The sequence below is a fragment of the Camelus bactrianus genome, chromosome 28 (assembly GCF_048773025.1).
Source record: "Camelus bactrianus isolate YW-2024 breed Bactrian camel chromosome 28, ASM4877302v1, whole genome shotgun sequence".
Taxonomy (NCBI): Eukaryota; Metazoa; Chordata; class Mammalia; order Artiodactyla; family Camelidae; genus Camelus; species Camelus bactrianus.
Window position 1 is genome coordinate 16,860,210 of NC_133566.1, and position 27,573 is coordinate 16,887,782.

The window sequence follows — 27,573 nt, forward strand, 5'->3', positions numbered from 1 at the left end:
AGGTGCCTTAGGAGAAAGTGTGCACCTGTCCTAGGCCAGGCGCCAGGGTATCATGGTGCAGGAGGCCCCTGCACAGGGCTCCCACCTGGTGTAAGATGCTGGCTTCTGCTATCACCGAGAGTTAGCCGGGTATGTTCTTGGACATAGACATAAAAACTCAGGGTCTGGGTTTTCCTCCTGGCACATCACTGGCTTCTAGAAAATGCGTGTGTAGGGAACAGCTCAGGTGAGATGGATAACCAGGTCTTCTGAGGTTGAGTAGTAAATGAGTAAGAAGGCATAACACATTCATCTTGATGCCTTTAGATTCATATTTTATTGTAAAAAAAAAAAAAAAGCAGGTTAACAGTCAAAGGGGGAAGATATCACGAACGCTAGTTTCTAGACTTCTCTCCAGCTTCACAGCCTTGGTGTACTCACAGCTTCCAAGTGGTCAGGCTGGAAATTGATCAAAGCAGCTTGTTTTGAATTTTCTTACTCACAGCCGTGTAAAAGCAGTGGGCAATACGCGTGGAAAGAAGTATAAAAATGCTGGCTTCATCTCACAAGCTTTTTTTTTTTTTTCGCTATTTCCTCTAATCCTAGCAGCTGTTCATAAAGCACCATCTTGAATTCATGCAACTGCTCAGGCTTGACACACGTGTACCAAGGAAAAACAGATTTAGGGGCTTTATGAGTTCTAACACTGGCTTTATTTTATTTCTAATCTCTTTCATTTTCATGCAGTGGTCCAGTGAAATTGATAGAGGATTTATCAAAAAATAAAATGATGGAATTGAAAAATAGACTCAGAGGGGGAGGGGAGGGTGTGTGTGTGTGTATTGGATTCTGGCTCCTTTGATTTCTGAGCACCATCAGAGTGAAGGTGATTTCTGGTGGCATTCACTGCAGTAGAGCTATCATGGCATGGGCCCTCCTGCCCCTCTGACTAACTGGGAGGTCTGGAGCAGGTGAGACAGCCTGGTCACACAGGTGGGTTTCCTATGGAAACCTTAGCTAGCTTGCTGGTTGCTTCCTCCTTGTAAGCTGTGGATAACTCTGGATTGACGTTTTTGAAGATAGCCCCACAAGTAGGAGTGTATCAGGCTGAATAAACATCCCAGAATTTTTACTTCTGCAAATGAATGTTGACCTTCAAAGTGGCCACTTGCAGAAGCAGTGCTTCCTCTAAACATTTTGGGAGGATCTCTTTTGGAATTGGTTTAGCACTGGTTTCGGAGCCTACAAGGAAGTGGTCCTTTGTGGCTCTTGGTGAAGTCAGACTCTCCTCAGGGAATGAAGATGGACAACCCGGAAATGCCAGGAGATAGGGCTTGCTTTCTACCCTTTCTTTGTGCTCCACAGGCCCTGGTAAGTGCCGGGCGAAGTGTGAACTTACTTGCCTGCGTATGTTCTGTTGTGTGTTTAAAGTGAAAACGATCGTTTCTTCAAAGCCACACATCCCACGTCTCTTCGGGGGCTGAGAAAGCTTTCTCAGCGCTGAGTTGAATATTGATTCAGAGCTTAATTCACGCTGATTGCTTGAAAACCTTATCGTGACCCCAGTGTTTGTAGCTCACTGAACATCTGAAAACAGTATAGGGTGAAGTGTTTCCATGAACTCTAGTTTGGTTTCTGGTTCCGTGCTTGAAACCGCGGTGGTGATGTGCTGGGAAGTAAAACAGCGCAGGCCCCTGGGACGTGAGAAGGCGGGGGACCATCCTGTGCCCGAGGAGGATGCGGTGCTAGGGTTGCGCATGCGCATCTCGGACACACCCACCCCCACCCCCGCACATGCATCCTGGTGGTCCTGGTTGAAGCACTTCACGGCACCTGCGCTGGGGACGACCCGGTGTAGAAAGAGTGGCGGTGGATGTCATGCTGTGACCGCCTCTCCTTCCAACACCTGCCGTTGGGAAGCGTGCGGTGGACACTGTCGGACGTTCAGGAAAAATCAGGAGGTTTGGCTTGACGGACGTGGAGCTCACTATGCATCGACAGTCTTGTTTTCTCAGTTTTCCCACTGGCTGGCGGTGCTGCAGAAGGCCCTTTCCGAAAGCCCCAGCCTGATTTCACTATCAGCCACTTAACCACGATATTAATTTTTTTTTTTTTAGTTGCTGAGCTTTTAAGATTTGAAATTACCCAACGGGCTGGAAAAAAGTTCTGTAGCTGAACCACAGCAGTCTTAATTATATGCCTCACATCTTTTAGTAACTCAGAGGTCTTCGGCGTTGAAAAATGCCCTCACACTGGTATAGGAAAATGGATTCATCATATACCTCAGGGTAGTTTTTTTCTACAGGAAATAAAGTTACCGGTAAATTCTAGATTTCAGGAAATTGATTCCAAGAGTTTGGATGAAAATTCAACCAATATAGCGCACTTTTGACAAGACTGCATCTATCTGACACAGTTGCATTCTACGTTTTGTTTAGTGGCTTTGGTTGGAAAATCCAGGTCCAGCAAGCTCCCCAGCTCAGAATGGTGCTTGCAGGGGTGGATCCGGCCTTGTGGGGGCTTCTGCTTACAGCCTGGAGTGATTTTACATTAAAAGCAGTCTATATTTTGCCGTGCCTTTTTTTTTTTTTTCTTTTTTCCCTTTCAAGTTTTAGTGCCAGGCTTATAGCATGAAATGCTTTCTTAAATGCTGAAACCACATTTTCTGTGGGTGAAGTACACCTCATCACAGTTTCCCCTTTGAGAAAGCTTTCATGTTCATGTAAAATTTCCTTAGTTAAAAATGTGATCTTATGTAGTAATGAGAGTTTTTGTTTCAAATAAGGACACATTTTATTGATCAGGTATCCACATTTATGTGGTTAGGCACACTCAGCGTAATAAAATATTTGTCTTTTTTACAGACTAGGAATATAAATGTAAGCTGTCTTTTGGATAAGTGGGCTGTCTTAGGATGAGAGCAGGCAGGTTGAGCCCCTAGAAAGGATTGTAAGATTGAGGGTGTATTTTTTGCATATCTCCTGCTCTGGAACCCCACCAGCTCCAGTACACCTTTGGAAGACCACCTTCATCATGGACCCCTTCCCCGTCATGGTGGTCCGTGCTCTGCGTCACTGTGGAGCAGAATTAAGCAAACTGATGGTAAAAGAGGTAGAAATCTTAATTCTGTCTCTGACCAGCACGACAGTGGTGCTAACAGACTGATTCTCTAAGGTCAGCCAGACCCCAGTTTTTGTTCTGCTAGGTTCTCGTGTGACATGATAGCAAATACGACAGATGCTAACAGTCAACTAGTGATGAAGTTAAGGAAAGCTCCCCCTCCAAAGAAAAGGAGATGTTTTGCTACTTGAGAAATCATGTTGGAAATTTAGGTTGTGAAAATCCACTGTCTTAACTGAAAGGCTGCCCTTTTAAAATATAGGAACAGTATGCCTTTTAAAATACTCAAAAGAGGATTTTTATTTTACAATATTACTTTATAATCGTACGCTCTGTGTCTGTATTGGCTAGGTTTTCTTGCAGAAAGAGTGTTGGTCATTAATTTTAGGTTTATAGGTTCAAAGAATAAGAGCAATATTGGCCTCTCAAAAAAAAAAGACCCAGAACAAAACCTCCAATTGTTTAAGAAACCAAATGGTGATAGATGCTGTGTTACAGCAGCCCAGACCAATCAATCTCCTTTGCAAAAATTAATTCATAATTTTTCATAATTCATGTCAATTATATTCTACAGAAACTTATTAAAAAAATACCTAAGTATGGTTGCTAGCTCTCTTACCGATCTGTTATCATCAGTTAGTGTGTGCTAAGCTTGGTCAAAACCATTCCCTTTGGTTAATACAACTCTCCCAGCTCCTGAATGTTAGGACACACGTCTGGGCTCCAGGACCCAGATGGTTTCTTCTTCTTTGTTTGGTATTTGTCAGGGGGGTCTGGTCTGTGGCCCATCTGCACCAGAGTCGCTTAGGGAGCTGGTCAGACTGTGGCCTCTCGGGCTTCTCACAGACACACCCACCTGAGTATCACCGCAGCCTTCGTGGATGTGTTTCTGTCTGTGCATTTACTGAGGCAAGCAGTTAGCAGCGGAACTTTTCTTTCTGCACAAGAAACGTGCTTATCTCCTTCCAGTCCCCCCACAAACAGCAGGGTGTTTATCTCTAAGATGAGCAAGTTGGATTTGGCCCCCAAGGTTCCATGTTTCCTTCTTAGCAGCTGGCTAGGTTGGCGTGTTCCATCGGTTCTTGTTTTGATAAACTGACTTCTGACACGGACTGGCTCCCGTGGTGGTGCTGCTGGCCGCCAACCCTCGTGTGAGCCAGACGGAACCATCTAAACCACACTCATGAGTGCAGGTGCTAAGTAGAATTCAGTAGGCTTCATCTACAGGTTGCGGGGCAGTTAACCGGGGAGTTTACTTGGTTTTGTGTTTTAAGAATATAAAGTATACTTGCAGGTTTCCTTGTCCAGAAGAAGTTGAGCATTTAGTTGAAATGTGGTGTTTAATGCCCAGGAATGGAAGCTCGTGGGAGCAGGGCTTGGCCTCTTTCGTTGCTGTACCCAGAACACCTCCTTGAACAGTGTCTGGCATGTAGGCGTCTGCCCTTGTTGGGGAAATTAGTGAGCGTCTTGATTTACTAAACTTTGGGTAACTTGCCAGCAGTTTCTTACCAGTCTGTCATCTTTGTAAAACAAAGATGTCTAGATTTCACAGATTTTCTTTGGATTCCTGGCATTTTTTCCATCTCTGACCGGAGGATTGAAGGCACATTTACTCTCCCAAAGAGTATGTGTCGTGAGAAATGAGTGGGGGCCTGGAGCCCAGGACAGGTGGGTGACGCCGGCTCCTGTGTCTGGGCAGGTGCGTCTCCCTGGGGGCCGTGGGGAAGACCACGGGAGACGGCTCCGCAGGCGCCGACCCGGAGTCGGCGTTCTAAGACAAGGCTTTCCTTTCCCTCAAGGGTGAGTTAACTTTGTAAAAAAAACAGCTTCTAAAGTCAGGGAAAGAGCACTTGATTGCTGATAGAAAGATAGTATAAAAAGGCAGTAATGACTTGGTACCTGTGATAGACAAAATCCTTAAAGAGCACGAACCCCGGGGAAGGAAGTGAACTGTTACATCACCATCTGGCATCACGTCTACCCCAAAATTCTGTTTTCTGCCAGTTTCGCCATTTAAAATTTAATTTCAGTAGGTCTTTTCACAGTAACAATAGAACTGTTTGCGTGGCTAAGGGACAGCCAGAGCAGTTTTTTTGCGTTAGTGGCAGGTGTATTCAGGGGACGTGTGCCTGGCTTGTCCTCAAAAGGTTCCTGTCATCAGCCTTTGTGCTGTTCGCCAGGGCTCCCTTTGGGAATCTCCCGTCTCGCTCATTCACAGCACGGATCATTCTGGAGAGGACCAGGCTTGCTCTTCTTTGTTTAATGCCCCCACACGTGTGCACACACACACACAGACACACACACACACAGCGCCCTGCCCCCCTCGGTCTTTGCGGGGTCATCGTTCCGTTCTCTTGAGTGAGGGCTGGAGGGGACAGAGAAGTTGGGGCCAGAGGTTTGAGAAGACTTGAGGAAAAAACTCAGAAGAGTTCACTTTTCAGAGCTATGAACCCACATCATTTTTATTTATCATGATAAAACTCCAAATACAAAATGCAAAAAAAAAATTTCTTTTTACAAAAATACAAAACAGGAAGCTATATTCATGTCATTGCAAAATCTGATTATCACAGATTTTTAAATATTTTTGCTGTGGTTAAAACATAACACATGTGTTTAATTGCCAGTGCAGTCTGCTCCTTTTAACAGGAAGTTATAGCAGTTGAAATCCAAGAATCTCTTTTCCTGTATCCGTGTTACCGAGCCGTTCTCCTCTGCATGTGGAGAATGCTTTTTCCTTGTGGTCCGTGGAGAATACCATCCTCCTGATGCTCAGTGGGATTTTTGGGCAACTCACATTTTTGTTCATTTTTGGCCATCACGTGGCTGTTAAATGGTCTCATTAACAAACAGCTGAATGTACTGGGTGTGGATGGTAGTGACAGCTTAATGAAAGGGCAAACCTCCCTCTTTTTTCTCTTTTCAAAGATGCCTTTGCTCTCACACCCAAAGCATTTCCTCTCCCCATGTGGTGTTTGCAGACTTGAAGTCGTCTTTATTGGCTGCATTAATATCGAGACAAAACATGCAATTAGGCTGTAATTTGGCCCCGTGGTGGCACTTGTGAAGACTGGCTGTTTGTATCACTGCACCTCCTTCCATGGAAACAGGCTCATTCACTTCTCTTACTTGGCTTTGACTCCGGGAACCGTTTCATCTCACGTGCCTGTATGATGTTTGAAATTTTCCTCCAAATCTTACCTTGCCTTAAGATCAAAACAGTTATTCTACGAACAACCTAAATCTGTACATTCTCCTATGTTTCAAGCGTTTTTCTTTGGTGACATCCACTGTACCATTTGTGTGTGTGTGTGTGTGTGTGTGTGTATTAGTTTGCCTCCTCAAAATGGAAGAATCTAATTAACTGGCCAGGATATCTTTAAATTCGGCAATTCTGAATCTCCAGCTGTGGAAAAGGGAATTATTCTGTATCCCTTATTCTTGAACCAATGTTCCCTAGCACGGTCTGCCACAAAAACTGTAACGCGTTACTGGAGCTTCTGCAGTTAGGGAGCGTCCCAAGACATGAAAGCGTGTGTGGGATGGGCTTGACCTTTGGGACTTTCTAAATGATCTATGGAAAACAATGATTTTTGTTCTGTTTGTTCTGATGCAGCTTCCATGAGGCAGTCTCAGGCTGTACCTGCAGATATGCGCCCGGAGATATGGATTGCGCAAGAGTTGCGGCGTATTGGAGACGAATTTAATGCATATTACCCAAGGAGGGTAATGCTGTTTTCTTCACCCCCTTCCTCCCCTCTCACACCCTTCCTCTCCTTGCCATTTGGAAGAAAGAAAAAAAAAAGAACAGTAATAATCCTCCGCTTATCCTGGAAATGAGAGGGATCACCTGTGTGTGACCTGCCGTTCTTTCACACGTTCCCTTTGTCTTGTGGCCGAGTTTAAGTTGTGGCCGTTGGACGGACCACAGCACAAGGCTGGCAGAGGGGTCTGGGGGGCACAGACCTTAAACCTTCCATGCTTAGAAAAGGGGAGTCATTTTATGCTTTGAAATAGCCCCACGTAAAGATGGACGCAGCCTTCAGTCTGTAAGAAGGTGTTTCTGCCCCCATCTTGAGGCACTTTGGGTCAAAAGTTAAAGGGATTTTTCCAGTTCCACCCTGATGGCAGCACTGAACTGAAAGTCCCCTCTGCGACCTGCCAGGCGCTGCGTCCAGGCATGGAGGCCTTTGTCCTTTCAGCCCCCGCTCCTGTCCTCGGGTGCCCATGTCTTGAAACGTATTCGGAGGCCAGTGATTAATCATAGCTTGTAATCTGGGGGTCTAAAAATTTTATACCCCACATTGACGGCCACTGGAATTTTTGAGGTGTGCTATTGGTTTATTAAAAAAAAAAATCCAGCCTTATGTCTTATTCCACAGACACATGGTATATTTTGTTTGGTTTTTTTTTGGCCAGTGGCAATATATGTTACCACTGGGACACCTTTTTTCCCATGGAAGGCATTTTAAAATGTGTCGGAGGTGGCTCTCACACACCAGCAAATGTGCAATGGAATGTTTTTTAGGTGTGCTTACCTTTTTCTGACAACCACGTATGATGATATTTCTGTTAATTTATCCAAAAGGAAGACACCTGAGTCTGACTCTGTAGAAAATGACTGTTAATACCATTCTTTCTTACTGTGCTATTTCTCACCTGCCTCCTTTTTTTTTTCCCCCAAACATTATTGTTTCATAGACGTACCTCTCAAAGATTTTTAATTTTTTTTAAGTTTCTTTTTTCTTCTGGAGGGAGTGTGTTCATGCTTAGGACACCCCAGGATTTCTGTCCTGCTTTAAATGTTCATCTCTTTTGTAGCTAGCTGCTGCTAAGCAGGTTACTTACAAGTTCTTTCAATCAGTCTTGCTTCCTGTCTATATACAGTGCCATTTAAGCTTTTTTAAACAAACATGGGGACATTTTCCCATTACAGGAAGGTCTCTGATTTCCTTAGTACAGGGGGCTAGGGACTTGCAGCAAACTCACACTGAATCCTCTTCCTGCCTTCCTGTGGGCTGTGTAGGTCTGTGTGTCTGATGGGAAATGTGCTATAGTATGATTCTGTCATTAGGTGGGAAATGTCTCATTGATGCATGGGCCTCGGAATTTCCTGGGATCCCCTGTCTGTAGCTGGCAGAATGCCTGGCATCGTAGAGACCAGTTCACAGAACGTAAATTCCCCGTCAGCCTAGATCTGAAATGGTCACATCATTTTTGCAAGGTTGACCGTTCTGTAATTTGTCACCCAATTTACTGTTTACCCAGTTCCTCTGCCTTGGTTTCTCTGAAGGGGCTTCAGTGTTACCATGTGTGAGTGGACTCGGCTCTCCTGCTAGGCTAGGGGAGATGGAACAGAAACAGGGCCCTGGGATATTTGAAATGTGGGCTTCGTGCTGAGGTGGAGAGGCCATGGGTCCCTTCAAGGGAGTCAGACTGAATACCTTCAAGTCCCGATTCTACAATCATGTCCCTAACCCAGCAGGAAGAGGTCACGTGTGACGGACGTGGCAGCCTCTCAGGGGAGCCGAGGCAGTGAACTGAACGCTCCGTCCTGCTTCCCCAATTTGGAAGTGGCTGGTGGATGTCCTTTGGGCCAGGTCTGACTTGGGTGGGGCTCCCCAGGAGAGATGAGGCAGTTGGGCCCTGGACACTGAGACCAGTCAGCACAGTTCCATCCACGGCCACAGAGCTGGGTGTGTTTAAGGATATCTTGCAAACGTGACACAGCCCTTGGGCTGTCTTCATTACCGTGCCTCTCCACTGAGGGTGGGAGAAAAGCATCTAACAGTTCACACCCTTCTCCCAAGGTTATTGCACAGTTTATTTTTCTTTTGTGTTTTTTTTTTTGAAGGGGGAGGGGAGGTGATTAGGTTTATTAATTTATTTATTTTTAATGGAGGTGAATCCGGTACCTTGAGCATGCCAAAGCATACACTCTTACCACAGAGCTATACCCTCCCCACATCGCACAGTTTAATGTTGGAGATGGGTCATGTCTGTTTTTTCAGTTGAGATGTAATAACCTATTTGTTCTCAGTGCTTTTGGTAAAATAAATACAAGTTAGTCACATTGCAGTATTTTGCAATACTTTGTAATTGTGAACCTCATTTGGCATCTCTTAAAAAAAAAATGAACCAATGCAAAAATGCAGTCACTAATCATATAAAGAACTCCAGCTCTCTAGGAAGGCTGGAAATCCGGGGGAGGAGCAGAGATAGACTCTTCTGACAACTTGATTTTTCTAAAGTGAAACAGACATGTTCTCTAGGTCTTACTCCTAGCCAGTTCAAAACCCCAGACCCTGAAACTCAGGATAGTGACACACTGACCCCCAAAGCCACTGACGCCTGTCCCGAGGGTTGTCGGATTCAGAACCGCCCAGTGTCTGCAGCCACACTGATCGAGCGATGTGGAGTTATCGGGGTGGGAGTCCGCGCTGTCCCCCCACCGAGTGGTTACCTCTTGGCAGGCGGAGTCCGTCCCGCGCTGCTTTCTGGCGAACTGCAGCCTTTTACGTATCTGGTGTCTCTGTTTGCTTTATACTGTACCTTTTGTAAAGTGTTGGTCTTCTGTTGCCACAAGCCTCACGGAGCCTGACAGGATATTTTCCCGTTTTTTCAGTTAGAGCAATAGAGGAAGTTGTCGTGTAGTTGTCATGTGTTCAGTGCACTTGTGGGCAGTGGGGAAGCGTTTGAGACGGAGCTGTGGAGTCTGAACCCCTTGGAGCAGGAGGTGAGAGAGGCCCAGGTGAGCGCAAAGCCCCAGTGCATGTTCCCTTGTCCTTCTGTGGCTCGGTGTCGTTGCCCCAGACCATCCCGGCCCCCTCTGCCTGAGGGCAGTTTTACTGCTCCAAGTCTGCTGTGTGTTTTGTAACGTTCTGTTTGGAAATAATTGCAGACTTAACACCAAAGTTGCAAGACTGGAACGAGACCCCTCTCCTGTCTGCCACCCCAGTTCCCTGCTGTTAACATTCTGCCCCGTTTGCCGTAACGTTTTCCCTCCTCATCCCTCCCTGTGTGCAGACTGTTTTCTGAAATATTCGAGAATAAGTTGCAGGCATGGTGCTCCTTTCCTCTTAAATTCATCAGCGTGTACTTCCTAAGAATAAGCGTGTTCTGTGATAGAACCGCAGCGTTAATTATCAAGGTCAGGAAATTAAGTGTCACAGTACTGTTGTGTCACCTGTGGGCCTTATTCAGACTTTGCCAGCTGTCCCAACGGTGTGACATTGTGTCAGGAGGCACCGGGTGTCCGTTTGTCCCGTTCGCAGGACTCTGATCAGAGGTGGTGTCCTCCAGTACGAAGTCAGTGCTTCTCCACTTGTGATGGAAGGAAGGTGTGTGTAAACGAGGAAGAACTTTCCTTTCTCCCCTACATGTTTATTTCATTCATCAGCTGAAGTTTGTGGGCCCCTCTTTAGTTCAAAAGGTTATGATGTGTTGCTCTCAGAACTTAATTTGTTGCTCAGATTGTCACAGATTTGGCCAGGGGCAGCCATCCGGTGCATCTCCACCATGTCCTTAGGCATTAAAGTGCCCGAGCAGCCCAGGCACCCGCAGAGCGTGTTGTGGGACAAAACCCAAGGGGACAGAGAGGCGATGGAGCTGTGCGGTTTGTTGCTGGATGACCTGCAGCCTCATAGTGTCCTGACTGCCACAGCTCCCCATGTCCAGCTCTGTGAGACCCCAGGGAGGGAGGGCGGGGACCCAGGGACGTCGTGGGCCTGCGGGGAAGCTGTGTCCTCTCTGGGGCCTTAGGAAGAAGGCAGGCGAGCAGCTGGCAGGGAGACTCAGTGCAGTGTGGTCGTGTTTGTTTCAGCAGCCCGCTCCTGGCAGCCTCCTCTTCCCTGCAGGTGGGAGCATCCACACTGACAGCCAGCTTCCCTTTGGTTCTTGAGAGCCTCTGCTAGTTCCCTTCACAAGTCAGAAATCACGTGAGTGCCAGCCCAAGTCCCCGGTCCATCTGCTGCAGGGACTGCCGGCATGGGTGGGGCCTGGTCCCCTGCAGGCCGGGGGTGCTCTGTGCTCGGCCAGTTCTCGGGGGTGATGTCCGCGTGGATGGGATTCTTGACCCAGGTGGGGGTTGCAGTCTGAGGTGTGGAGAGGGTGCTGGGCCCTCCAAAACGTAAAAACACCTGCTCTTCCCTGAATGTGCCCCGACCCCTAACACCGAGACTGGGATTGTTCACCTTCTTTGCTTTGCCCTCAGGTTGCCTGGCCTGAGTCGCTGCATAGACTGCTGATGGGTACCTGTGACCCCGGGGCGTCTTGGTGGTGGGCTGCAGTGGGAACAGCACACGGTGCTAACAGGCTCTAGATGGGCCGAGAAGTGGATGTAAAACCCTTTCATTGTCTGATCGCGAGGAACACTGTATCTTTTGTTCACACTGCCTGTTTCCTACTTCTGCCCTGGGCGGGCATGTGCAGACATGAATTGACCAAACTACACGTAGTGGAGCGAAGTGCAGCATTCAGCCAGACAAAATAAGAAAGGGTGGCTCGCTCGCGGGCCGGTTTTGAGGGAAACAACAGTTTAGTTGGAGTGTCAGCACGTTAGCATTTGAATATACTGTTGACCTTTGAACATCAAAGGGGCTGCAGTCAAAAATCTGAGTACTGCTCTCTCTGCTTCAAAACCAAGGGATTGATAAATGACTCACCCAAGGGCAGGAAGCTGAAACTGTGGGGACTGTGGGCTCAGACCTTGAATCCTGACTCGGTCCGTTCACCTTCCGGAGCCCCATTTTCAGTCAGATGGTTAAACCAAAGTATATAGAGATGAAAATGCTGTGCTGGCTCGTCGCTGTCACTCTCTCTTCTCTCACGTTGAGCTGTTAATTGAAGTATTTCTCAACTGGTCTTCAGTGTTTAGAAAGAGAGGTGCCAAGAACTGTGTTCACCTGTCTGCTCGGTGCCCACTGTTTAGAGGAAGTGTGCGTCGGACCCCTGGCGCTCTGTGTCTGTCTGGGTTACGCAGATGTGAGACGAGGCTGAGGCACTGGTGTGTGTGTGAATGGCTGGGTGGGCACCGAGCTGGATGTGGTTGTGTGTTCCCGCTGCCCGCGAGGGCGCCGTCAGGCCGTGGCAGGTGGGCGCACCTGCACGGCTGCCTGGCTCTTGGGGGACCGTCAGCCAGTAACACATAACCATTTGGAGACGCAGGTGCCTGGAGGGGGACTTCAGAGAGGTCTAACCAGGGTTTTTTTTTAATCTCTTGAGGAGGAAATGAAGATGCACATGAAGCTTGCCCTCCTGCAGACGCACAGAAATAATAAGCCTGTCACGCCGTCCTCCGCTAGAGCTGTCCCAGCTGAGCCCAAGCGGAGAGGTTTGAGTTGTGGTTAAAGTGCTTACGTCTCATTAGCATTTTTCTGAGGCTGGGGCATTTCAGAACAGTGTGTTCTTGCTCTGAGTCTAACGTTGTGGCCAGTGATGCCTCGTGCAAGAGATGGAAGGGCCATTTCTGGCTTCTCCGTGCTTGGCCCTAGCACAGCGTCACATCTTCCAGGTCATGGGCCTGGGGGCCGGTGACTTAGAGAGCCCCTGGGGAGGCGGGCATGTTGTACCGAGAAAGTCCAGCGCGTGCCAGGCCTGACCCAAGGTCAGTGGGAGAGAGATTACTTGTCCTACCAAAAGCCTTAATTGTTTCCTTGAAATGATGCGTCAAAAATAGAGTGGGATTCGTGCGCATGGAGTCCCTGTGCCGTTTGAGGAGCGGTACCAGAGCAGTGGGAGTCAGGCGAGGGCCCTGGGAGTGAGGGGAGCGCTCACTCCTGGCGCTTGGGGCAGGGGGAGGGAGACACCACATCCGGCCTGCAGCTGAGGGGCTCCCCTGGTGCCCTTTCTACAGCTGTGTTGACATCAAAGCGTGTTAGGCACCAGCTATGCAAATGACCGTGTTGCCTTGGTGATAAATAGAAAGTGAACTTGGTCTTTGGGCAGCACTGTGGCTGCTTGGTGTGACACCTGAGCGCAGCCGTGGAGACGGACCTGCACCAGAATCTGAGCCGAGATGCCGCTTGGCTGCGGTTCCTGGTCTCCCGGTGGAGAGAGACCAGGACTCCTCAGAGCCCTCCACGTGGGGTCATCGCACCCTGGCCTGCGCCTCTCTGACCTGTGTCTCACCTGCTTGTCATGCAGAATAACGTCTAGATTGATGGGTTAGGAATGGCTCGAGGTGGTCTTCCATTGATCAGATCATTGGGACCCTCTGTCCCCTGTGATTATGGCAGTGCTCAGCACTGTTCTGGAAGATGATGTGACAGCACCTCGGGGGCGGGGGGGACCCCCGTCCAGACAGATGGTGTGTCCTCACTTGCCCAAACTAGAACAGAGGTTCTCTCTTTGTGAGTGTCCTTCCTGGTCTCAGGAGTCCAGAATGCAGTCTCCTGTAACAGGTTCCCACTTAAAGATAAGTCTACATTAAAAAAAAAAAAGTTTAGGACATCTTAGGCATCCTATGTTGAAATTCTCTAAGAAACAAGTTTTTGAATAAGTTTAAAAAGTTGCTCCGAGTCTCAGAGTTCTGTAGGTATATTTGCTTTTTGGTTTGTCTCCTAGAATTTGGTACTGAGCTCTTTTTGATAAGACGATGGAAATAGTGTCGCTTGTTACCTTGACCGCCAGGGAACTCTATACCTAAAGTGTGGCTGTGTTGCAGCAAATCTGAGCCCTAGTTCCCAGGGTAAGTCTTGTCTTTATTAATGTTATCTGTGATTTCTCTTTCTTGTCCTTTATTTTTATTGCACTGCGCACATCTGTGGTTTTTCTGGTAAGCCCCCTTGAGTAATGCTGAGTGTATGTGTGTGTTGTCCTTACTGAGTCATTCAGCCCAGTGAGGTTTGGCCCTGCCTTTGGAGCATGGATGGGCCAGCTTGTGTTCTGTGCTGCCCTGAAGTCTGAGCTGAGCTGTTAGAATCACTTGGTGGTTCCTGATCCTCACTCTGCAAACTCGGTCTATGAAACTGCAGGAAAGCTACACTGGCCAGGGGTTGTGAAGACTGAAAGGCACGTGCCAAGTTGTCTCAGTTAGCAGTGGCAGTGGGTGGGTCTTCTCGTCCGCAAGCTTGGGCGCACGGAGTCTGAAGGCCTCGTGTATCTTGTGCACTTTCCAGAGGCTGGGCTCATCTCCGTCTGCAGGAGAGTGAAGCCAGATCAAAGATGCCCTCTGCAGGTGAGCCAGGGTCAACCTGACCCATTCCCTAGGGCAGCCTGGGGTCGAGGCCTTTTTTGTTTCACACGCCTGCTTCCCTGGATGGGGCAAGAGTGTGTTTTGCTGTGATTATTTTGGCATTAAAATGTAGTTAAGTTCTCTGATACCTGGTTTGGTGGTCTCAGGTGTAGCTTGAAGATGGTCCCAGCACTAAAACCGTGGTGGCGGCTGGTGCTGAGTCTGGTCACCTGCCCTCCTCTCCTGTCCCACCACAACGGCACGTGCCGAGGCCCCAGCTCCTCCCTGCGCTCCGTCTTCCTCCCCACATGGGCTGCTCCCCAGCCCTGCTTCCCAGTCTAGGGCGGTCCCTTGGCACAGCTCCCCGCCAGCTGCCACCCAGGTGAGCCCGTGACCTCTGGTGTGGACAGACAGGGAGCTATTTGGGATTCCCTGCTGAACGCTCTTGGCACCGTCTCCAAGGATGTACGTCACATCTTCAAAGGGTACCTAAGTCTGTCCAGGGAAGCCTGGAGCACCTGAATCCCCCACTGCTTACCTTTGCGGGACTCTTGTTGGACGGAACAGTCCTGGAGCTTGGCATTGCTTTTCATTCTGGTTTATTATGAAAAATCAAATACTTGTTCACCATCGAATACGATTTTCCCCGAAGCTTGTTGGCTGCTGCCCCAGTGCAGTGCCCCGGGTCTCTGCCTGCAGCACTCCCCCCCGCCCGTCCCAGTACCTCTGGCCCTGTGCCTTCCTGCCCTGGCCCCGCTGGCAGATGCTTCTTCCTCTGTCATTTTCTCTACCTCTGTGTCATCCTTATCATATGATTACATTTATTCACACGGCCCTGCCCCTCGCCAGAGCATAAGCTCCATAAAGGAGGTGCTGTCATGTGACTCTGGACAGGAAGGACCCTCCCCATCTTGACTGTGTCTTGGCACAGGCCTCAGACTTCACTGGAACGTGCGGATGTTTTTCCGCCTATGAGGTGGGAACTTGCACTTGCCGCCCTCCTGATCCAGAGGCGGGTCGGCAGCAGTGGTTTTCCCCCCGGGCAGTCCTCACTGCGGGCAGCAAGCACTGTGGGCGCCCCATGGGCTGGGCTGGCGCCGTGCCCTTCTGTACGGGGTCCTGGCAATTCTAGGATGCCCGTGAGACCACCTGGGTGCAGACCCAGGCCTCCGAGTCGGGCGTTCCCTGTGATGCAGGCTGGTGTGGGGGCTGCAGGGGTCCCTCACCCAGAGAGCAGCATAGATGGTCAGGGTGGCCATAAAAGGCAGTTGCCCCAAGTAGTATATAGTTCCTGATCCAGACCACGGAGATGAAAATTCTTGACGGGATGGGATCCTCCACTTGGGGTGTGTGTGTCCACACGTGCGCACTGAAAGGTAACTGCGATTCCTAAACTGTCTGTATTCAGTAGCATTTTTAGCTTTTTAATAATCTCTTTACCCAAATGAAACATCGTAATGTATCTTTCCAAAGTGTTCTTAGGATTTACACTAAAAGCGTTAATGCAACTCTGATCCAAGAAGTGTTGTTTTTCACATAAGGGGCGAAGGACCGGGGTTGATGGTTAAGCAGAGAGTATATATTAATGTGCTAGGGCGTCTGTAACCGGGTACCACAGTCGGTGGGTGGGTCTCCAACAGCAGAGACGTGTTTCTGCACAGTCAGTCCTGGGGGCCAGAAGCCCGGATATCACGCTGGCTGGGCCAACATAGTCACCCCCATGTCCCACCGTTAGTCTGCCCACAGCAAGTGCTGCCTGTCCCCCAGTGGCGTGTGAGGTGACGGCTGTCCATCCACGCCAAGCTATCAGCTGCTGCGGCCGGCGGTGCCAGCTGTCACGGGCTTTCTAGGCTGGCACGGCTCTTGGAATTGGTGGTGATGGCTTCCTCCGTTGAATGTCATCCAAAAGCAGTTGTTCGCTGGCTTAGCGGCTTGTGCCCTGTGTCACGCGTGCTGCCTGAGAGGACAGGTGTCCCCGTGTCCTCACCAGCCCAGTGGTTCCAGCATCTCATTTGTCAGGGAGTAAGTGTTCCTTTTGCCACATTTTTCCTGCATCCCCTCCACTGCGGCATGTCTTTGACTGAGATGAAAAGCAAAGCTCTAAAAAACTCAGACTCCTTCCTCGTATCACACCTGCTGTCCTCCGATGGTGTGCGAAAGGCTTCTCCTCCCAGCCTCTGCCAGTTCTGGAATGTAAAATTGGCTGAGTGTCAGCAGTAGGGGTCTGTCCGTAATGTGTGACCTGATGCCCTCGTGGTGTCGTCTTGACCACAGTCTCTGGTCCTCCCGAGGCCAGCAGTGACAACCGGCTGGCTTGAGATTTCCCACCTCGAAGTGATGGTTCAGCCCAGCCCTGCATATACTTTCTTCATTTCAGTAAGTCGTGGTTTTATTTTGAATCAGCCTCTTTCAACCTGTTAATATTAGTCTCTCAACTAAAATTAACCTTCCCCTATATTATTCTCACCCAAAAGAAGCAAAGTAATTTTGAAAGTTAAATCAAAACAAAGCAATCTCGTGTGTCAGGCTGATAAAAATCACAGACTGTGGTTACAGAGCGCCTCTGCAGGAATCGCTTACAGAAAACTGATTTCCTCCAGTCTGGTTCTGGAAGGAGCCGGGGAAGTGCTCCGGCCTTATCGCAGCTCCATCCTGTCCACGGAGCCCGGGAGGGCTGTGTAAACAAACAGTGAGCCCCGTGCACAGCTGGTGTCTGTGGGCGGTGTTTGGGTCTGAGCAGGGGCTGCCTGTCCTGAGCCTGACTCAGGGCCAGTGGTTCGGTGGGTGGTGTGCTTGGAAGCCACCCCCATCCCAGGGCCCACCGGAGTGAGAAGGGGGTGGCCTGGGGATCTCAGACCCAAACAGTGAACCAGGTTGTAACTCCTGACGTGGAGGGAGGCGTGTTCTGCTCCCAGCTTTGGCTGCTCAGAACTTACACCTTGCACTTACCAGCAAGATGGATTAGAACTTGAAGGTGGGCACACGCTTGAGACTCCACCCCTGAGACCTTAAAATAACCTGGCCTTTTCCTCTGGAACAGGTTCCCAGCTTGTCCTAAACCTCTGGTGGTCACTGATACACAGGCCTTTGTTACTTCTCATCGCTCTTTGCTCCCCACTGCAGGGTGGTGGGGGGTTTGGGGGTTGACTCCGCCCGCGTCTCTGACCGTGGGCGCAGCGCTGGGCCAGCAGCGTCTACTCAGCGGGGCTGGCGGGGCTGATGGCAGAGGCATGGCGGCGCATCAGTGCACCACTTTATTTAGCTTCTTAGGGCAAATTACCCCAAATCACTGGTCTCTCAAGTAAATAACAGCCACCCTTAAATTCACCCTTGAGAGAGTCTGGAACATATTTGAATGTCAGTAACTTGGACAGTAAGATAGTTACTTTGCATCCTTCGGCGTCTCCTCCTTTCTGTCGTCTCTACCCTTGCCTCTCCGCACCGGACCCCAACTCCTGGACTTGGGGTGGCTTTCCTCCAGCACCTGCAGGGAGGTGGCGGAGATCCCTTCTCAAGGGGTTGATGCGTCTGCTGGTCAAGGCGGCTGTGGCTGGGGACAGCACTACCTGCAGACAGAACATGTGGTTTTTAGAGGGGTAAACAGACTCGGGGATTCTCTTTGAGTTTTATACAATCTTTTGGTCACTTTCCTTTTTCTTTTTAGAAGAAAATCACTTGTTGCGCCTGCTCTCTGCATGGGGATGTCTTCCTGTTTGGGGAACATGAGAAGGTCTTGTGTTAGAGCTGGCCCTTGGGTGCCCTTTAAGGGGTGCCTTCATAGCAGTTAAGATGAGATGGGTGGGTTCCCTTAAATATGGGCGTCCGTCCCCCTGCCTCCCTCTCCTGCGAAAGAAGTCAGGGCTGGAAGGTAAGAAGCTTTCCTTTTGTTGTTTCAGGTCTTCCTGAATAATTATGAGGCAGCCGGAGCGCACCCGCAAATGGTTCTCTTACGCCTGTTACGATACATCGTCCGTCTGGTGTGGAGGATGCAGTGACGACGGGCTCCTCGTGGACCCGGGACGTGTGCAGACATTTCACTTGTTCAGACCGACAGGCCAGCGCCAGGGTCTCTCGGGACCAGTGCTGTGCAGCCCGCGGCTCTTTGCTGGAGGGGTGGGCGGGGAGCCACCGGCGAGTCCCCGCACCTGCACGTGGACCTGACCTTGTCTGTTCACCACCACGCGGCAGGCAGCATTTCTGATGAAACCTTGTTGTGAATGTAAATGAGGGAAGGTTCTCTTTTTAAACAATGTACAAATCATGGTTCTCTGGAGCAGGATTTTATGCAAGAATGGTGTTTACATGTGGTGTGTCGTCCCCCCCCCACCTTCTTTGATAAGAACAGGTTTTTCAAAAAGGAAATGGAAACTTTTTAACCAACTTGTGAGTGATTTTTGTACTAAAATTTTAAGAACCTTTTGCCTACTCTCAGAGGATTGTGTAAACTCTGCAGTGGAAACTGAGCCAGCTAATTTATGAAGCTGCCTTAGTTTATTTTTAGACGTCACTGTACAGCATTTTTAACCGGGAGAGGTGTGAGGTGGCCCCTCCCTTCCCTGCCATTGCCCCTTGGACCTTTTTTTTTCTTTAAATCATTATTAATACCAAAAAAAGTTCTTACGAAATGGAACTGGTTAAAGGGGCAGAGGGGTCTCTTGTCAGCCTGTATTGATGCGCCACTCCCGTTTTGTAAATATTTACTTACCTCCTCAAATTCATTTGCCTCTGTGGCAAAATTCCAGAGTCTTGTGTTTTTCCTTACGTCCTTTCGTGATGCTCCTTCAGCCTGTCGGGACGGTGACACACATGTTTGGCCCAGTGTATTTTCGTGAGAAAAAGTAATTGGGTCAGAACACGAGTTAGCATCCGCCTGTATCAGACGCAGCTCGGTTCGGCCGTTGGTAGCTTACTCACTGGGAAGGGCTTGGTGACGGTTTTCGTTTGGTTTTGATGGGCTTGTCATTGAGCAGTGTTCTAAAGAGGTCGTTGCAGTCATAACGCAAAGCATTACGCCCCCTCTCTCTTGGCTTTTCTGGACGCCCGCTTTCCCATTGTCCCTGGAGGTACGTACGCTCAGCATAAGGTCCCAGGGGCTTGACATGCCCACCTGCAGCCGAGTTCAGCCGCAGGTGTCTTAAGCCCCAGCCTTCGTGGGAACTGGCTGCAGGCGGGGCTTCAGACAGCTGTTTCCTGGCTCTTCGTCCAGCTCAGAGTTCATCTGGCCTCTGATGGCACGCTCTTGGTTCCCACTCTCCTAAACCCACTTTGAAATGCAGACTTCATTCTGCTCTCAGCAAGTCCATGAGAAAACCCCCATCGGGCTCAAGTCTGAAATGGCCCCTCGGCCTTCTTTCTGCCTGATGTGTGGGTCACCTGTGCCGTTTCTCCTGAGAGAGCTGGATTTTATCAGGCCCCCTTCGTGCAACCATTTCTGCTGCGTGTGCCCTTGCCCCAGGCCTGCGGTGACGAAGGCAGGGAATGGAAGCCCACAAGCTGGCCGGTCTTTTCAAAGGCAGTTAAACAACTGGGGAGACCCAAGAAAGACAGGTTAGGGAGCACTGCAAAAGAAGAGGTGGGGACGACTCTGAACCCTTACAGTTTTTGAAACTTCTGATCATTTCATAGCTTTTTAAAAGAAAACGTGACTTTTCAAATGAGTCAGCAGTGCCAACAACGATTGTATGTGCTTGTGGCCCACTGAGGACCAGTGTTTTCCCGTCATAGGTTGGAAAATTCCATTCGTTTTTCTATTTTCATAATTTTGTACAAATATATATATATATATATATATATATTGCATATACACTCTTCCTTAGATAGAGATATTTGACTCCAAATAGTCTTCCTTTTTAAAAAAAATTTCTTTTCCCTCCATATCTTCTTGGGGTCTTGAATCGTTTTACAGCTGTGTTGAGTCTCAGCTTGTGCCCTTGACATCTCTGGAACCCCCTCTGGGGTCCTGGAGTCCACGCGGCTGTAAGCCGTGGACCTGCTGGACACACACACCAAAGACGTATTTGGTTCTGGGCCCTGCCCCTCCCAGGATCTCCGGACTCACGTGCCAGTCTCTGGGACTGGAGCACTTTACTCTTGTTTCTTCAGTCCTGGTGCCCCGGGGGCTGAGCCCTCGCTCACCCACGGGCAGGTTTACCTCGGGCCGGGCGGCCTCCAGGCCCCCGTGGAAGCAGCTCGTGAGGAAATAAGAGATTCTATGAATTGTACAAGTATTAAGAGATGTTGCCCCAGGACTTAAGAGAGATGACTGGATGTCTCTGTACTGTATGTGTCTGTCTATTAAGATGCCTCCCTGCAGAAAGTATACCCACTGTGGGTATATCTTTAACTTCTTATTTTTTATTTCTTTTACTTTTTGTAGGGAAAAAAAAACAAAAAAAACTCGATCCCTTTTTGAAAACTTAATGCGGGTTTTGTGCCTTGACCACCTCGTCTCGTGGGAGGTTTGTAGAAAGTGTCCTGTGATGTATCACAGAAATGCAATAAACACACACAAAATTAACTTCATTAGTGCATCTTCAAATTACCTGGACTCCTACCTAGAAATGAGTTTATGAATTTTGGCGGGGGGGGGGGGGGGCAGATTGTGGAGAAGCCAGGTAAAAATCTCTTCTGATTAAGAAAAGAAAAGAAAAAAAAAAGTACACAGTAGACTACACTTTCTCCTGTTTCCCCATCTTAATATTGTATATATTTTGACTATTTATTAGATTAGGAAGTCATATTTTACTTATCAACTGAGCCAAATGTCTGTGTGCAATTATTGTGTTTCCTTTTACCTTTCTTGTAAAATTTTGTACAGCATAAATGAGTAAAAAACAAAAAAATCACTGTTTCTACTAAACTTTTTCAGAATTGAGGATTGTAAATATTGTAGATTCTTTTTCTGTGTAATGTGTCCTACTGTTTCATCATGCTGTAACTTGTAGAAATGTTGTATATTTATTTCTGGCTAATTTAATGTCTTATGTTCTTTAAAGTGTTGACCTCCCTTCCCCCTGCCCCCTGCTGTCCCATTAATGGCTTGAACTCTGAGGTGGTGACTGGTCAGCTCCCAACAGGCCACGTGGTCGTCTCGGGGTCGCCCTCCAGCTTTGGTTCCTGGTATTCCTGGTCAGATGGGTTTAAATTCTCGGGGTCCTAATGATGCAGTTTGTGTTAAGACGCCAGGCTATAAAATTCTACTCTAGAACTCTCCAGTGGCTTTCTTTTGTTCCAAAACAGCTAACTTCTTGTGGAAGCAAATGCTGTTAGCTCCAGGCCGTATCTTAAAACAACAACAAAAAAAGTCGGCTGTTGAAGATTTTCCCATTGAAAACTTATCCCTGACAAGGCAGCATTCAGAGGAAAGGAAATGTCCTCTTCTAGAGGTGATGCCATGAGGTTGTCGAGGGCAAGCATCAGGCAGGACGGAGGGACAGGTGGGACAGTTGCCCCTGCTTCCAGAGCAACTTCAGGACCACCTCCCACTACTAACCTTGTCAGCAACTGGTGAGTAGCTGAGTCCCCCCACCCCTGGCCTGCTCTGTGGCTTCCTGTGCTTTGAGGTGTGGAGTGAACTGTGTGTCTTCAGGAACTAATTGTACAGTGCCCCCCCCCCAGCCCTGAACCATTGGTCCCTGCATTTTGATCCACCTGCTTCTTCAGGGTGATGCCTTGTTTCTGCTTCTCCAAAGCCTTCAAGAGAGGTTGGGGGCCCCACTGGACTGGGTGTTAAAATGTGAAAGCTCGTGGAAGCTTTAAAGAGACTTCCTAGCGGTTCTGTGTCGATGATGGCTCTGTCATCCCTGCTGATTTAGCCTGGTGCCTGTGTGTGTCCACCTTGTGCACACGTATGTGCAGGGATGCGTCCACACGTGTCGCTAAACCAGCTGGGGTAACGCCTGTCCTGCTCCAAACGGTATTGTGTGTAAGAAGCTCCCAGCTAAGTAACTTGACTACTTTGATTTGGGAATTTCAGACTTTAGAAGCTCTCTTAAGTTCTACATCCAGGTTCTTGACCACTAGTTACTGTATCAGAACTCATCAGGTACACGTTTATAAATAGCACTGATCTGTCTGTATACTGACTCATCACTAACTTGTTCCCTAGGACCCAGCGTATGTAGCATTTGTATTGCAATTTCCCTGGCTTCCTTGTGTTTTGCACTGATGAATTTTGACAGGGTAAATTGCCACTTTACTTGTGCAATACTGCTGTAAATAACTGCAAATTTTTTTTTTTTAAGAAACGCAATCTTTTATGTTCTTAATGAATTTTATATGAATAAAACTTTCAACTAGTGTTGGTGAGCTGTTTGATTTGTTTCACAGAATGGTGGAGAAACAGCCGAAGGCATATGGATGCATTACACACCCACACTCTGCCTTTATCGGTCATGGACTGTCTTAACCTACATGCAGGTTTCGTGAATTCTCGCTTGAAGGCAGTTCTGTGTAGTAGACTTAAAAGCAAACCACTCTTTAAAGTTTTGAAGTGGCTGGCGAGAGCGACTGCAGAGTCTTCTGCCCACGTAGTCAGGTATGACTCAGCACCTGGTTGGGGGGGTGTGGATATTGGGTGACAGATCTGAACTGTATTGATTAGTGATTATAGCAGACACGCTGTCATCTCGCCTCGTTTCATAGGTGGAAGAAAATCCAAAAGATGGAAGCCTGGTTAGACTGGTAGAAAGGGCTTATCTCTAGTGCCTGCTCAAAGCCAGGAGTCACCAACAGGTGCCTGGACCCGTGTGCGAACTGGTCACGGCCGCCCTCTAAAGGGGCCCCGTGCTGTACGGTGGGTGTGAACTGGCTTAGGGGATGGTGGGGAGAAATTAAAGCCCGATTTGGGGATATAGCTTCTAAAATCCTAAATAAATGACCTAATTTGCCACTTTCACTCTGAAATAAGTGCTGGGAAAGTCAGACTGGCTGAGCTTTGTTTTAAACTGGTAATAGGATAATGCTTTTCATTTTATTCCGGTGAGTAACCCATGTGTGTGTATATATACATTTCTTCATTTCAACTCAAGTGGCTGTGCTGGCTTCTATCTGCAATCCTGTTTCCTCAGCAAGGTAGGAGTTTGAATTTTTCCAGCCTATTTTCTCTGCAGTGTGTGTGTGTGTGTGTGTGTGATTGCTGCATCCTCCATGCCACCCAGCGCTGCCTGGCTCGCTCCTCGCTAGCAGTCGGAGAGCTGCTGGTGGTGGTTCCAGGAGGTGGGACAAACTGGCCGATGCTGCCAAACCGGCTGCTTGCTCGTTTCACACAATCCCCCGCTATCCTCCTGCCAAGCGTTTGCACGATGATACCAGCCTGGCGGGTGCGAGCCGTGGTGTTGGCTTGAATTCAGATTTTCCATTTCCGAGTAGGATGATCCTTTCAGACATTGTTGGCATCTGCCTCTTTTTCTAAAGGCCTTTGCTTATTTTCAGTTGGGTTTTTTATTTTTCCTGTTGGTAATTAACTCTGTTCTCGGCAAAAATCTCTCGTGTGTTGGAAATACGTTTCCTTCAGGCTGTTACCTCTTTTCCCCAACTTTGTATTATGAAGATTTTCAGAGGGGAGGGTATAGCTCAAGTGGTAGAGCGCTTGCTTAGCATGCATGGGGCCCTGGGCTCAATCCCCAGTCCCTCCTCTAAAGATAAACCTAATTACCTCCCCCTCCTGCCAAAGTAAAAATAAAAACAATAACTAAGCAATGCAATAATAAAGTATTTAAAAAAAAGATTTTCAAACGAGATGCCCACTGCTCAGATTCTGACTTCTACATTTCACTGTACTTCCTTGATCACGCATCTGCCTGTTCATCAATCCGTCTTCCTTTTTGATGCCTTTCAAAGAAAATCGTAGTCATCAGCCACAATTCTCCTACATACTTCAGTATGCTTATCATTAGAGTTAATTAATTTTTTATAAATGTTGTCTTTTGAGGTAAAGTGCATATATAACAACTCTAAGGCATGCATTTGCCAAGTTGACCAAGGATGATGCACCTGTCACCCAAGCCCCTATCAAGATACAGAGCATGACTGTCACTCCAGAAAGTCCCCTCATGCTCCTCAGCCGATCCCTCCCCTCCTGCCTCCAGGGGTGACCTCTGTTCTGATTCGGGGTTTTTCCCCACCGTAAATTAGTTCTTAGTTTCCAGTCTGAATGGGACCATGCAATACGCGGTTCTTTGTGTCTGATTTCTTTTTTGCTCAGCATAATGTTAACCATGATCAGTAATTCCCTTTTTCTTGCCGAGTAGTAGTCTGTTGTATGAACACACCACAGCTTCTTCATTGTCTTATTAGTGAATACCCAAGCGCTACAGTTTGAGCTAGGATGAATCAAGTGTCTGTGAATATTCTTGAACACATTTTTTGTTTTTTTGTGAATGTGTGTTTTATTCCACTGCATGTCTCTTTGAACTGCAGTGGTGTCCTTGGTGTATTTGTCACCATTTTAGAAGCCAGATTTATCAATCTTACTAAGGTTTTTGTATTCTAAGAGCCCTCTCCTATGGCAAAGCCTTAATATATTTTCTAATATATTATATAATGCTACAGTTTGTTTTCGTTTTTAATCCACCTGAATTTTTTTAATGGTATAGTATGAATCTAACTTAATCCCCCGCCCCCGTAGACAGCCAACACTGTCCTCTTGCGTCCACCTGAGATGGCTCTTTGACATCCACCAAATTCTCATGTATGTGGTTCTGTCTCTCAACTCTTCCCTTTTCCAATGATATTTCTGCTGCTTCATGTACTTTATGCTGATGACCATAGGTTTATAGTATGTTTTGAATTTTTCGTCCTTTTTAAGATTGTCCGCGCCATTCCCTATTTTGTCTTTCATGCGCATTTTGGAATCAGTTGAAGCATCTCGAGAAGTCCTATGGGAGTCTTGTTGGGGATGGCAGTGACTCCATTCATTTAGGGAGTGTTGCCGTTTTCCCAAGATGCTGTCCAAGGTGGGTCCTATTTTTGTCTATTAGGCTTGTTTTTGATGCTGTTAGTGCACGTGACTCTTCTTCCCACATATCCTGCATGTTTCTTGTTGGCTTTTCTCAAGGGGAGGGGGCGAGGGGGAGCATCCAGGGTCCAGCCCACCTACCGCCCGCCTCTCTTATTTCCACCACAATTTCTCTTTGGGTGCCTGCCTCCCCCTGCTGCCTTCTACCTTTGAAACTTTCCCTGCGCCCTGTACGGCCGAGGGCAGGCCATGGGCTAGGCTTGGCCAGTCCAACACTCCTTCCCAGCACTTTGAATCTGGAGCAAGCAAGGCAAGGAGGGGCCGCTGGGAGGGCAGCATCCTTGTGGCTGGTGGGGCAGGTCAGCATTCCTTGCTCCGGGTGTCCACCGCCCAGCCGTCAGCCCGCAGGTGCCTGGTCTCCCAGCTTCCTGTTTGTTCCTTGAGCTCAGCGCCTGCCCTCCTGTGAGCGCTCTCTGTGCTGGGTTAGCCTGAGTCAGATTCCGCTGCTGGCAGCCTTAAGTGCTGACTCATTCCTCCCTGTCAGGAAGGACTGAGTCAAAGGGTTGTAAGGAGTTCTCTTTCAACAGTATGAATTCCAAAGGTGTGAAGTGATAGGCAGGTGGTTAAAACTCCCCTTTGGGCGAGACCAGAATGGGGCTGTGTGGAGGTGGAAAAGGCCAAGGCCAAGGCCAAGGGGTGTTCTCTTATCTTCTCTAACTTCCATCACAGAATCTCCTTTTCCTGAAAACTATCTTTCCTGAGGCAAGACCAAGTCCTTAGGATAATTTATTCCAAGGAGAAGATAGATTAGAATACTGAAGGCCCTTGTTTCTAGGCGCGCTGTCCCGTGCACTGCATGCATTTCTGAAAGGGTCCCAAGACGGCAAAATTGTAACTGCTCTGCCTTGTCTCCTTAAAAGATTTGGGGAGACTTAGCTCTGTAGTAACCCCTTATCTACTGACGAAACAAGGTCAAACTTGGGCAACCATTCTCCTCCCCACCAGCAGGATCCGCTCACCTCCGCTCACATGTGGCGCTGGAACCTTTCTCCCCAGACCTGGAGCAGGAGGAGGTTCTGTCCCCAGCGCCTCCCTCGCCCTCAGCATCCTGCCACATCTGCCAGGCAGCCCTGGGGCTCCACATTGCATCTGAGCCTGGAGCCCCAGCGGGGTACAAATGTCCCTTTTGCTGGTCTTCTCCTGGTGCACACCCCTGGGGCACCAGGCAAGGGTAGGACTTGGGGTTCAGGTCATTGAGTTCCCTCTCCACCCCTTTCTCCAGTGAAAGCTGTCAAACAGCAGTCAGGACAGGGCTCCCCGGGGCTCAGGCAGGCCGTCTCCAGAAGCTGCTGTTCTTTTGGAGAGTTGAAGCTGACCCAATTTTCTTTTCTCTTTAAAAAAAAAAAAATCTGTAAGGAGGTACAAGTACCTCCAGTGATGTGTCCACTTTACTTGACAAACTTTGACACGTCTGCATCTGAGGATTTATCTTTCTGGTGAAGATGCAGAATCTGTCCAAATTCAACAGCAGTCAGTCCCGCTGCCCAAGGCCCCAGCTGACCCCTGACCTGTCCTCTTGCTCCGGGCGCCCTGGGCCCAGAGTCCTCTCTGTGAAGGCCTGGGGAGAGGCCGGGAATCTGGCTGGGGTCCCCGAAGGGCATTCAGCGACCTCTCAAGGCCCTTCTAGCAGGAAAGGAGTGGCCTGTGGCTCTGCCAGAAACCCTTCCTCATGGTACTCAACCGTGACCTTCATGTCACTATGTCTCCCTTATCTCTGCCGAGAAGGCACAAAAAGCCCTGGATGTGGACAATCTGGCTTATTTTCATAGAAAGTAAATCACTTCTATTACCTTGATTTCTGGACGGTTGGAAGCAGAGAGCCAGGTGCCAAGCGTTCTCGGTCATTGAATGACATTTTGAAAAGCGACATAGGGGCTGGAGGGAGGGTGTCGCTCGGTGGTAGAGAGTGTGCTTAGCATGCACGCGGTCCTGGGTTCAATCCCCAGTGCCTCCTCCAAAAAATAAATAAACCTAGCTACCACAAAAAAAAGTAAAGAAAATAATTTTTTAAATAGTATCACTTGTATTAAAAAAAGGAAAAAAGAATATGTATACATACATATATACACACACACACACATACACACATATATATACATAAAGCTACATGGAGAACAAACATTTTTTCTTCAGTTAGCTCCTATGAAATTTCTGTCCCATTTAAGTGTAGGGGAAAGGATTTTACTGTCTGAAAAAAACTTGCATTCATTCATTCATTCATGCATGCACTCATTCAGCAATTGTTTGCTGAACACCTATTATATACCAGGTACAGTTGATTCCA

At 48.3% G+C, this 27,573-nt stretch overlaps 1 protein-coding gene across 7 annotated transcripts in view; it reads left to right on the top strand.

Annotated features, from left to right (window-relative positions):
• Window positions 1-22,571, top strand: part of BCL2L11 (BCL2 like 11) — a 42,114-nt gene extending 19,543 nt beyond the window's left edge. For 4 of the 7 annotated variants that reach the window (XM_010958995.3, XM_074354666.1, XM_074354669.1 and 1 more), the window contains 2 exons: window positions 6,716-6,825; window positions 18,169-22,571. In XM_010958995.3, coding sequence (XP_010957297.1) covers window positions 6,716-6,825; window positions 18,169-18,267 — 209 coding nt within the window. In that variant the 3' untranslated portion in view covers window positions 18,268-22,571. Of the gene's footprint in view, window positions 1-6,715; window positions 6,826-9,724; window positions 9,851-18,168 lie in introns of all 7 variants that reach the window. The other 3 variants (XM_074354671.1, XM_074354668.1, XR_012503051.1) reach the window with 2 other exon arrangements.
• The last annotated feature ends 5,002 nt before the right edge of the window (window positions 22,572-27,573 follow it).